Source organism: Poromitra crassiceps, assembly GCF_964638095.1.
Source record: "Poromitra crassiceps genome assembly, chromosome: 2".
Taxonomy (NCBI): Eukaryota; Metazoa; Chordata; class Actinopteri; order Beryciformes; family Melamphaidae; genus Poromitra; species Poromitra crassiceps.
In genome coordinates this window covers 26,450,161-26,462,660 of record NC_139624.1, presented here as the reverse complement: position 1 = coordinate 26,462,660, position 12,500 = coordinate 26,450,161, and the positions used below count along the sequence as shown (strand labels likewise).

General features: G+C 48.6%; 1 protein-coding gene across 1 annotated transcript in view; it reads right to left on the bottom strand.

Annotated features, from left to right (window-relative positions):
- The window catches only part of LOC310795320 (laminin subunit beta-1-like), a 53,490-nt gene that overhangs the window by 31,737 nt on the left and 9,253 nt on the right, over window positions 1-12,500 (bottom strand). Inside the window, exons 5-13 of the mRNA XM_083657370.1 lie at window positions 8,674-8,862; window positions 7,342-7,405; window positions 5,989-6,191; window positions 4,982-5,102; window positions 4,219-4,407; window positions 2,351-2,527; window positions 1,455-1,567; window positions 1,112-1,191; window positions 356-491 (exon numbers count right to left, since the gene is read on the bottom strand). Coding sequence (XP_083513496.1) covers window positions 356-491; window positions 1,112-1,191; window positions 1,455-1,567; window positions 2,351-2,527; window positions 4,219-4,407; window positions 4,982-5,102; window positions 5,989-6,191; window positions 7,342-7,405; window positions 8,674-8,862 — 1,272 coding nt within the window. The remainder of the gene's footprint in view (window positions 1-355; window positions 492-1,111; window positions 1,192-1,454; window positions 1,568-2,350; window positions 2,528-4,218; window positions 4,408-4,981; window positions 5,103-5,988; window positions 6,192-7,341; window positions 7,406-8,673; window positions 8,863-12,500) is intronic.

Below are 12,500 nucleotides of genomic sequence, written 5' to 3'. Positions count from 1 at the left end.
AAAGTATGGTCCCATTTAGAGTCAAATAGATGATAAAGCAGACTGTTATGGGGTGTGACAGGTCGCCGATCGCGGACCAATAGCAGGCAGTGCTGCGGCTCTTCTTGTTCAAATGTATGTCACTTCTGTCTCAAAATAACCAAGATGGCGACGGTGAAAATGACAAACTAAAGTCTTCAAAACGAGCGTCCACAAACCAATGGGTGACGTCACGGTAACCATGTCCATATTTATTATACGGTCTATGGGTGAGATATATTATTTGTGGTCGAGAATCAAGGAGGGTAAGAGAAACACACATGCAGACTTGAACACACACACACACACACACACACACACACAGTCACACACTGACCGGTCCGTGCTTGGCGTCCTCTGCCTCGTAGGTGTAGTGGTCTAGAGCGATGAAATAGAAGCCTGACTCCACCTGGTCACAGCGCCGTCCGAACATGTGCTCCCTGCACTCACACTGGCCTGTGTGGGGGTCACAGCTACAGAGAGAGGGAGAGAGAGGGGCGTGGTGATGGTGGGTGGAAATGACCATTCATTCATTTCATACATGCAATTAGTTGTCAAATAATATGTATCAAATTGTAAATGTCGGTTGTGTGTTTTTTTGTTTGTTATATTCTTTTTTTCTTTGTTGTAGCCTTTTACTATTTGAGTGCTGACTAAAACCATTTTCTCTCAGGCATTGTTCAAGTTTGATCAAACGTAATCAGGGATGCACAATGATATTGGCATATCGTTGGGATCAGCTGATAAAATGAAATATCGGCATCAGCACGAAACAGTCGTTGCTGTCGATATCACAGGCTGATAAAATGACACTTTTTTGCCCAGTGAATGTGTACCTTTTGTAAAGCATTGTATTAATGTCTGCATCTGTCAGTGGGCCGTCATGATAAGAGTGGGCATAATAATGTGTTCATTTCACTCAAGGAGAGACTTGATGTTCTCTGAAATTAGGTGGGACGAAGCGTGCGCATATATCGGTATTGGCAGTTGGCCAAAAGAATTGGGAAATATCGGCATATATCAGTCCAAGTCCAATATCGTGCCTCCCTAAACGTGATGTCATGTAATCTAAATTTAAAAAGGGAAATCTTACTTGTTGTTGAGAGCCCCGCCCTGGTCACAGTCACATTGTCTGCAGCCGTCCATGTCATTGGACAGACCCCAGTGCTGCGGCTACAGGGACAACAGAGAACAGAGTTACACACTCAGGATCACACACACACACACACACACACACACACACACACACACACACACACAGAAATGGGGTTGGGGACTTCTAACTAATTGCTCTACTTTGACAAGAATTTAAATTGTACTGTTATTTCCACTTCATATAATCACATGTCTCGATTTGTTTCTATTTTTGTAGTTATTTAATCCATGTTTAGACTTTAACTGATTTGTGAATAAACTGAACTGAACACAAAGCTTACCAGACACTGGTCACAGTTGTGTCCGTCGACGAGGCGTTTGCAGAGGCACCTTCCTGTCTCTGAGTCACAGGGGCTTCCTCCAGGCAGCTTGCCCAGCGGGTTGCAGGTACAAGCTGCCAAGACACACAGTCAAACAATAAGGCCAAAGTTTCAATAGGCCAGGCGTGTCCACAGCCAATTTTAAACGGCCCGTGGCTTGTCTCTCAAAATATACTATATGTCGCCCTCCACACAGTATTGGTTAATCAAGCTCTTTGCGTTGTTTTCCGTTCACCTAACAATGACAGCTCTATCATACAGTTTGTAGACAAGCACCAAGTAGGAACAATCCAGGTGGAACTAATGTTTTCAGACGGTAAACAGCAAAGGAGCAACAGACATTTCCAACTGGGCGGCGGACATGGCCACAGCAAAGAAGCGTAACGTTGAGTGCGAGGGCCGCGGCTTTCAGGAGTGCTGGAAAGTTGAATAGTTTTTCACTGAAAGCTGAACCAGTTCCGTTTGTCTCATTTCCCAAGAGACCAGCGCTGTTATGAAAGAGTTCAATGTGAACAGACTATGCATAATTCATACCGGCGGCGATTGTCCGGCAGTGAATGGGTGGATAAAGTGAAACAGCCTATTGAACTATTGATTTAAGGACTAATATTATGGCGCTGGGGGAAAACATCCTTTGAGTACAATTGTATTGTAGGCTATGTGATTTTTTTAATAACCCATGATGATGTGAGAAGCAGCTGCCCCACAGGTATTTTCACATTATCTAATCTGGCCCCATTCAAAAACGTTTGGACACCCCTGAACTAAGTTATGTCTGACTGTAGTGCGTGCATGCGTGTGTGTGTGTGTGTGTGTGTGTGTGTGTGTATGTGTGTGTGTGTGTGTGTGTGTGGTACCCAGGCAGCCGTGCGGTCCCTGTCCCAGTCCGTAGTGTCCCTGTCTGCAGTTGTCACAGCGCTCTCCCTCCACGTTGGCTTTGCAGCGACACTGGCCTGAGATCAGCCCGGCCGCCACGTCGGTCAGCGCGTCGCATAGCCCCCCCTGCAGGGAGCCCAGAGGATCACAGCTACACGCTGGAGCCGGGAGAGAGACATGACATTAGCAATCTGTCAGTCTGACTAGTTAGTCCACTATTGGGGAATAATCAGTAAATAGGCTACTTCAGGAAGATGGTCAAATGTAAAGATATTGTTACTGGCAACTTCCATCCAAAAATATCAGTATTGGCCTTCAAAAATCAGTCAAACCCTATACCAGAAGCACTGATTACATATAAATCATAATTTGAAAAAGAAGAAGAAAAAAAAAGTGCATACTCTGCCCCCGCCAAGCATTCGACTAAGTTTTGTGGTGTTATATGAATCCGTTTGGAACTTAGGCACCTTTTTGTGATTGAACACGTCAACACCCCCTTTTGGCCAATGGGCGTGGAAAGTTAATCATCCCTAAGTTTGCCCATTACCTGCTTTTCTACAAAGTTGTGATGAAATCTGTTGATATCTTTTTGAGATATCCTGCGGCCAAACAGACAAACATAACCGACCAACGCTGTTGGCGGAGGTAACTAACATGACATGATCTTATGAACAGCAAAGAGGTTTAAGAGACGAGATCACAGGAAGAGAGAGGGGAAAGAAGACAGGGAGGTTGTGCTTCATTTTACAGCACTACTTCCACCTGCACCCAGTACTTACAGGTAATCACCATCATGCTGTAACAATGGCTACTTTCTGCTTCTCACTTCAAAGGCCTCCACACAAGTGCTGAGTACCACACCAGATGCTGCTTGTTGTGCCGTGTCGCAGTTTCCACGGAAGTATCCCAGGAACACAGAGTGGAAGGCTGACCTCCATTTTAAACCAGCCGATGAGTGGACTGTTTTCAACAGAGACACTCAGGGTGCAGAGGTCACCCAGGGGTGCCCCAGACAGAGACACGCAGGGTGCAGAGGTCACCCAGGGGTGCCCCAGACAGAGAGATGCAGGGTGCAGAGGTCACCCAGGGGTGCCCCAGACAGAGACACGCAGGGTGCAGAGGTCACCCAGGGGTGCCCCAGACAGAGACACAGGGTGCAGAGGTCACCCAGGGGTGCCCCAGACAGAGAGATGCAGGGTGCAGAGGTCACCCAGGGGTGCCCCAGACAGAGAGACGCAGGGTGCAGAGGTCACCCAGGGGTGCCCCAGACAGAGACACGCAGGGTGCAGAGGTCACCCAGGGGTGCCCCAGACAGAGACACAGGGTGCAGAGGTCACCCAGGGGTGCCCCAGACAGAGAGATGCAGGGTGCAGAGGTCACCCAGGGGTGCCCCAGACAGAGACACGCAGGGTGCAGAGTTCACCCAGGGGTGCCCCAGACAGAGACACGCAGGGTGCAGAGGTCACCCAGGGGTGCCCCAGACAGAGACACTCAGGGTGCAGAGGTCACCCAGGGGTGCCCCAGACAGAGACACGCAGGGTGCAGAGGTCACCCAGGGGTGCCCCAGACAGAGACACGCAGGGTGCAGAGGTCACCCAGGGGTGCCCCAGACAGAGAGACGCAGGGTGCAGAGGTCACCGAGGGGTGCCCCAGACAGAGACACTGTAGGCAGGGTGCATAGGTCACCCAGGGGTGCCCCAGACAGAGAGATGCAGGGTGCAGAGGTCACCCAGGGGTGCCCCAGACAGAGACACGCAGGGTGCAGAGGTCACCCAGGGGTGCCCCAGACAGAGATACTGTAGGCAGGGTGCAGAGGTCACCCAGGGGTGCCCAAGACAGATGCACGTACGTTGGCAGACGTTGGGGTCCCTCAGGTCTCGGTTGGGGTGCTGGTAGAAGAAGGGGCGGCACTGCTCGCACTGGCGGCCCACGGTGTTGTGCTGACAGTCATCGCACACGCCGCCACTCACGTTGCCCGTCGACATGAACACCGCCAGGTCAAAGTGGCACGAGGTGGAGTGCTGGTTACACTCGCATTCTGAGAGAGAGAGAGACAGAGAGAGAGAGACACAGAGAGAGAGAGAGAGAGAGAGAGAGAGAGAGAGAGACAGAGAGAGAGAGACACACAGAGAGAGAGAGAGAGAGAGAGAGAGACAGAGAGAGACAGAGAGAGAGAGAGAGAGAGACAGAGAGAGACAGAGAGAGCGAGAGAGAGAATTATGAATTGCACCTTTTTCCTTTTCTTTGTACAGAAATGGCATTAGTTATTATCACTGTACTGTACTTGATGCTTTGGCAATAGTGTCTTTGTTACATTCATGCCAATGATTATTCCACGAATGTGGAAAAAATGATATTCAGTCCAATGATATGAACATTAATATGATTATTTAACATGATTTTGCCTACATGAACCATAGGTTGTGATCTATATTGATATCTTGAAAAACAATATGATTATCATGTTATTGATTTCAACACATCGTCCAGCCCTACATGGGAGTGAGTGTGAGGTGTGGGCGGGAGAGAGAGAGTGAGATAAAGAGAGAGAAGGGTGAACAAACTGTGTGTGTGTGTGTGTGTGTGTGTGTGTGTGTTGTGTGTTGTCTCACTCTTGCAGGCGTGGCTGTTGCGTCCCTCGGCAGGTTTCCAGGGCAGGTCTTGGTAAAAGCCGTGACAGCGTTCACAGTTCAGTCCCTCTGTGTTGTGGTTACACACGCAGCGGCCGTGCACCTACACACACACACACACACACACACGCATGCACATGCAAACGCACACACGCACGCGCACACAAATATGAAGACCTATTTGAGCCCCATGCCACATAACGGTGATTGTGATGATGAATCCTATGAAAACCATGTGAATGAATTGATGTTTCGCTCTTCCAGCCGTCCACAGTGGTGGGAGTACTTGCGTTGACAGACAACTCCTTCAGCCAATCAGCAATGGATCCAGTCAAATCCAAATCCACTCGGAAGAACGGCAAAAACTTATTTTCCCGGCGAGAAGCTCGGCTGGTGCATACTGCATACTAACGTTAACGTTATCGCTCGTTGCCTCTGGGTATGCCAGTACTGTTTTGCCTGATTGGCCGGTTACGTTGTCAACCACTGTATGGTGCAGCTCCCTGATTGGCCCAGTTACATTCTAATTTGTGGGGACGGCCAGAAGCTATAATGTATATGATGTGGTATAGACGCGGTTTTCACGGAATTGTGTTTCTATGGGAACAGTATGAACCCTAGGTTATTTCCTGTCAGCTATTGTATTGGCAAACACTGCAACAGGAAGTAAGCTAGGAGCAATTTAGAATGTTTATGTTGTCAAGTTAAAACTGTCTATGTGTACAGTATGCACTATGTGTATATAGTATGTTTATATGAGGTAGTATGTATTTGATGGTATGTAAAGCCCTTTGAGACATGCTTGTGACTGAAGGTCATATAAAAAAAGAAATATGAAATGAAACATTAATGTTCCCAGCAAAGAATTTGGGCACCCATTCAAAAACGATTGTATATCTCCAAACACACCCACACATTCATTGAGAAATCCTGAAAAGTTGACTTATTGGAGGTGCATGATGTCAATACATAAACATATTTGACGTTACCATGCCCTCGGCGCCCACAGGTGCCCCGTTGACCGGGGCGCACTTGGAGGCGTGGCCGTAGCAGAAGCAGTTGCCGCGGACGACCATGTCGAAGAGGGCGTAGTAGTACTTCTCCGTCACCTCGTCCCGCGAGTCCAGAAGGTTGTCACCCAGCGTGTGCAGCTTGGTGAACTTCACCCGCAGGTTGGTGATCTTCAGCATGTCTGCACGCACGCACGCACACACACACACACACACACACACACACACACACACGCACGCACGCACACACAGACAGACACACACACATGCACACACACACGCACACATGCACGCACACAGACACAAGCACGCACGCGCACACACACACGCACGCACGCGCACGCACACACACACACACACACACACACACACACACACACACACACACACACACACACACACACACACACACACACATTTTTATGTAAAGGCATGTGTGTCAGCCTGGACGCCAGAATAAAATGTCTGCATTGTATGATTCTGGAAACAATATGTAGAATATGACGTCTCTGAACCAACAATATGTATATCAATATGTATATCACATTTCTAGATATGGGTATATCAAGGTTCTACACGTCATATAGTGTGATAGTGAAATGACGCGGTGGCCAGTAAGGCCGTTGTGGCCGGGTTGCCGTGTTCCCAACGTTTCCACAGTCTACATTTCAACCGTGAGTCACATTTCACGCTTCTGTTATTTAAGCCTAACCCAAACATAATCCTAACCAAGTTCTTTTACTTGACTAAACATAACCATAACCTTAACCAAGTTCTTTTACTTGACTAAACATAACCAAAGTTGTTGTATTTGGCGTTTAATGTTGGGAAAGCTTCAAAAGTTTTCAAATGAACCGCCGTTTTGTTGTCAAATTTGACATGGTAGGTATCTGTGGATTGCAGAAACCTACAACGCTGACATGATGTTTATCCTGCCGATGAGGTTGTTTTTAGGGAAAGGCGTGGGAGGTCCTGCCTTTACGAGGACTTTCTAAGCATAAACAGCAAGCGTTTACAAGCCGCTCACACACCCACAGCATTCACCACATACTTAACATGAAGCCTCTCCATGTGTGTGTGAGAGAGGGAGAGAGAGAGAGAGGGAGAGAGGGAGAGAGACCTAGGCTGTGTGTCTGTTTAGATGTATGCCAGTGTACAGAGGCCATGTAGCCTCCACACGTGAAATTCTTTCTCATGCTCCTCTTGTCTGACCTTTGACCCATGTGAGCCAGACTAACAGATGGGTCAAAGTAGCTGGAAATCATCACTTCCTGTCATGTGGGTTTACTGTTTTGTATCGGAGTGTTTTGATGGTATTTCAGAGCAGCTTACTCTGTATCCTGATGCTGTATGGGTCTTCAATCTCAAAGGCGGGGTCCAACACCCGGAAGATCACCTGAGAGGGGAGGAGAGGGAGGAAACAAGGAGCTGAGGCTCTTCTTCCTTCACTCAAAGTCTCAGAGAATAATCGTGCATTCCTTTATAACTGGGAACTGGTAATCTTACAGTACAACTTCAAAGGTCATGAGCTGGGACGGTGACGTCACCAGAGCTGGTATTTCCCATTCCAAACTCGTAGGAGCCTCAGCAGCCCCGACCTCAAAAATCCAAGATGGCTGCGCCGCGCAACAACAGTAGTTATAATCGTAGTTGTAATGTTGTTTAGCACTTCTGTTTGGTTTGTGTCTCATTAAATCAGCTGTACACACACACAGCACTGCTTAACATCTATCTGTGTGGACATGAGGCTGCAGTGTTTGTATGCGCAAAATGCCACGAAATGCCATGTTGTCAACTGTTATTGCTAACAATGGATAGCCTGGCTAGCGACTGGATCTGACCAATGAACAGTGAACTTCCCAGCTCAGGTTTTCTGCAAAGGGAATGCTAACAAAACGGATGTGACGTCATTTAGCCTCCACATCCCAGTTATTTTGCAATATGACTTCAAAAGTCATAAAAGTGGTCCTCGTTTGTTAAGATGATCTTGCTGAACACAAACTTCGCTGTTTCACAAACTTTTGTGAACCACAAACCTTATTTCATGCATTTAATCAAAACCACAGCCTTTTCCCCCTATGAACCAGCATGGCGGGGATTTATGGGTAAGTAAGCCTACAAAAATACGTCATCCCTGCGGTACTCTATGAGGAGCACTTTTATGACTTTTGACTTTTTAACCCGTGGCTCTCGCTCAAATCCCGTGCCATCTCGTGTACGGGATTTCATGGGGGGGGGGGGGGTTGTTCATGGGGGTAACATTCAAACACTTTCACCTATTTATTTGAAGCTTAGTCCATGTTTAATATGACCATCCAAGATTGTAACAGCATATATATATGATACAAAATTAAGAAATGCATAATAGGGCCCCTTTAAAAAAAAATCGCATTTACACTTTGAAAATCATAAAACTGTGAAGATTATCATTGCTGAACACAAAGTTCACCGTTTCCTAAACTTTTGTTAACCGCTGACCTTACTTAAAGCATTTCACCAAAATCCCATTTAAAAAATCCCACATTGACTTTGAGACGAGGAAAAGTGCTAAAACTCCATGTCTTGCGGACTCATTCCTGCGGTACTCTATAATATTTGTAGAATGAACCGTTTTTAGGCATTTGGTTGACGCTCTTAGATCCCCACAGATTCCACATAACGCACCTCTCCCTCTGAGGACGGCTCAATGTCTGAGTAGCGTGAGTCACAGATGATGTCGTCCACCTTGACCATGGGCCCCACGGACACACCGGGGAAGGAGCTCTCGCAGTCGTAGCCATAGTAACGGTAAACCTGCCACGTTTTCCCGAAGTCCATGGAGCGCTCGATCACCATGGCGGCCGGGCGGAATGTCTGGCGATGGAGGACAGATAGCATACAGACAGCTGACAGTCAAACAAGAGCGTCAAATAAACGTTACCATGTCAAAAACTACACATCGTATCACTTCCATTTTGACATTGTGAGTGAGAGCAGAAGTAGCTGAAGGCTTTCATGTATATCGTATCGTATGTAGTATGAAAGTTATGTGAACTGTCCCAGTTTTGAAAATGTGTGAATTAGTGCAGCCTGGAAAAGTCTGCTTGAGTGACTTGTGACATGACGCACTCTAGGCTGGAGTGCAGATCAAAAAGGGGCGGGGCTTAGAAAAGGTCAGTTATGAGGAAAACACATCAGTCCTCATCGATTGTTACATGTTTGGCAAGTCTAAAGATGATAAAGGTGGGAGCAATCTACTTCCGGGTCTAAAACGGAAGAACGATTACAAAATGACGTAATGCAGAAGCGTCCTGATATGGGCAAATGATAAGGTGAATACTTCTCCATCAACATTCTCAAAGAGAACATTGCACCTGTAGTGTTCTTTCCTGACATGAAACCTTCAATCTGAGACTTTACACTTTCAAATTGTGTGCAGAGGAGACACCAAAGAGACGGGAGCTGTGTAGGGTGCAGTGGATGGGGTTTCTTTCACACTGGAGAGCTCTGTACACATCCCAGCGTGTTTAAAGTCTATATTTCATTCACACTTTACGTTTTTGTTATCGAAGCCTCACCCAAACCAACCATAACCCTAACCAAGTTGTTTTAGTTGCCTAAACACAACCGTTACAACCGTTTTCAAAACAGTCGTGTTGCAGGGGCTTTTATTGTGAAAGTTCTGACCGGAAAACACATGTTGTCATCCTGACTAGCTTTATCAGAATCAGGATCAGAAATACTCGTGTTGCTGGACACATGTCTCAGGTGAGGCGTATCCAGATGAGGTGCATCACCTGGACGCAAAATTGGCAATTGGTGTAGCCTATGCACTGCAGGCGATTTGAAAGTGTAAAATCGTGCTATTTGTAGATTGGTGAGGCCGGGTTGGCAATATCAATGAGAGCCAGCTGGCCAGTGACATAGCACACCAGAGTCCAGCTGGCCAGTGTCATAGCGTGTGTGTGACATCAGAGTCCAGCTGGCCAGTGTCATAGCGTGTGTGTGACATCAGAGTCCAGCTGGCCAGTGCCATAGCGTGTGTGTGACATCAGAGTCCAGCTGGCCAGTGTCATAGCGTGTGTGTGACATCAGAGTCTAGCTGGCCAGTGTCATAGCATGTGTGTGACATCAGAGTCCAGCTGGCCAGTGTCATAGCATGTGTGTGACATCAGAGTCCAGCTGGCCAGTCTCATAGCATGTGTGTGACATCAGAGTCCAGCTGGCCAGTGCCATAGCGTGTGTGTGACATCAGAGTCCAGCTGGCCAGTGTCATAGCGTGTGTGTGACATCAGAGTCCAGCTGGCCAGTGTCATAGCATGTGTGTAACATCAGAGTCCAGCTGGCCAGTGTCATACAGTAGCACACCAGAGTCCAGCTGGCCAGTGTCATAGCGTGTGTGTGACATCAGAGTCCAGCTGGCCAGTGTCATAGCATGTGTGTGTGACATCAGAGTCCAGCTGGCCAGTGTCATAGCGTGTGTGTGACATCAGAGTCCAACTGGCCAGTGTCATAGCATGTGTGTGACATCAGAGTCCAGCTGGCCAGTGTCATAGCGTGTGTGTGACATCAGAGTCCAGCTGGCCAGTGTCATACAGTAGCACACCAGAGTCCAGCTGGCCAGTGTCATAGCGTGTGTGTGACATCAGAGTCCAGCTGGCCAGTGTCATAGCGTGTGTGTGACATCAGAGTCCAGCTGGCCAGTGTCATAGCGTGTGTGTGACATCAGAGTCCAGCTGGCCAGTGTCATAGCGTGTGTGTGACATCAGAGTCCAGCTGGCCAGTGCCATAGCGTGTGTGTGACATCAGAGTCCAGCTGGCCAGTGTCATAGCGTGTGTGTGACATCAGAGTCCAGCTGGCCAGTGTCATAGCATGTGTGTGACATCAGAGTCCAGCTGGCCAGTGTTATAGCATGTGTGTGACATCAGAGTCCAGCTGGCCAGTGTCATAGCATGTGTGTGACATCAGAGTCCAGCTGGCCAGTGCCATAGCGTGTGTGTGACATCAGAGTCCAGCTGGCCAGTGTCATAGCATGTGTGTGACATCAGAGTCCAGCTGGCCAGTGTCATAGCGTGTGTGTGACATCAGAGTCCAGCTGGCCAGTGTCATAGCATGTGTGTAACATCAGAGTCCAGCTGGCCAGTGTCATACAGTAGCACACCAGAGTCCAGCTGGCCAGTGTCATAGCGTGTGTGTGACATCAGAGTCCAGCTGGCCAGTGTCATAGCGTGTGTGTGTGACATCAGAGTCCAGCTGGCCAGTGTCATAGCGTGTGTGTGACATCAGAGTCCAGCTGGCCAGTGTCATAGCATGTGTGTGACATCAGAGTCCAGCTGGCCAGTGTCATAGCGTGTGTGTGACATCAGAGTCCAGCTGGCCAGTGTCATACAGTAGCACACCAGAGTCCAGCTGGCCAGTGTCATAGCGTGTGTGTGACATCAGAGTCCAGCTGGCCAGTGTCATAGCGTGTGTGTGACATCAGAGTCCAGCTGGCCAGTGTCATAGCGTGTGTGTGACATCAGAGTCCAGCTGGCCAGTGTCATAGCGTGTGTGTGACATCAGAGTCCAGCTGGCCAGTGTCATAGTGTGTGTGTGACATCAGAGTCCAGCTGTGTGTGACATCAGAGTCTAGCTGGCCAGTGTCATAGCGTGTGTGTGACATCAGAGTCCAGCTGGCCAGTGTCATAGCGTGTGTGTGACATCAGAGTCCAGCTGGCCAGTGCCATAGCGTGTGTGTGACATCAGAGTCCAGCTGGCCAGTGTCATAGCGTGTGTGTGACATCAGAGTCTAGCTGGCCAGTGTCATAGCATGTGTGTGACATCAGAGTCCAGCTGGCCAGTGTCATAGCATGTGTGTGACATCAGAGTCCAGCTGGCCAGTCTCATAGCATGTGTGTGACATCAGAGTCCAGCTGGCCAGTGCCATAGCGTGTGTGTGACATCAGAGTCCAGCTGGCCAGTGTCATAGCGTGTGTGTGACATCAGAGTCCAGCTGGCCAGTGTCATAGCATGTGTGTAACATCAGAGTCCAGCTGGCCAGTGTCATACAGTAGCACACCAGAGTCCAGCTGGCCAGTGTCATAGCGTGTGTGTGACATCAGAGTCCAGCTGGCCAGTGTCATAGCATGTGTGTGTGACATCAGAGTCCAGCTGGCCAGTGTCATAGCGTGTGTGTGACATCAGAGTCCAACTGGCCAGTGTCATAGCATGTGTGTGACATCAGAGTCCAGCTGGCCAGTGTCATAGCGTGTGTGTGACATCAGAGTCCAGCTGGCCAGTGTCATACAGTAGCACACCAGAGTCCAGCTGGCCAGTGTCATAGCGTGTGTGTGACATCAGAGTCCAGCTGGCCAGTGTCATAGCGTGTGTGTGACATCAGAGTCCAGCTGGCCAGTGTCATAGCGTGTGTGTGACATCAGAGTCCAGCTGGCCAGTGTCATAGCGTGTGTGTGACATCAGAGTCCAGCTGGCCAGTGCCATAGCGTGTGTGTGACATCAGAGTCCAGCTGGC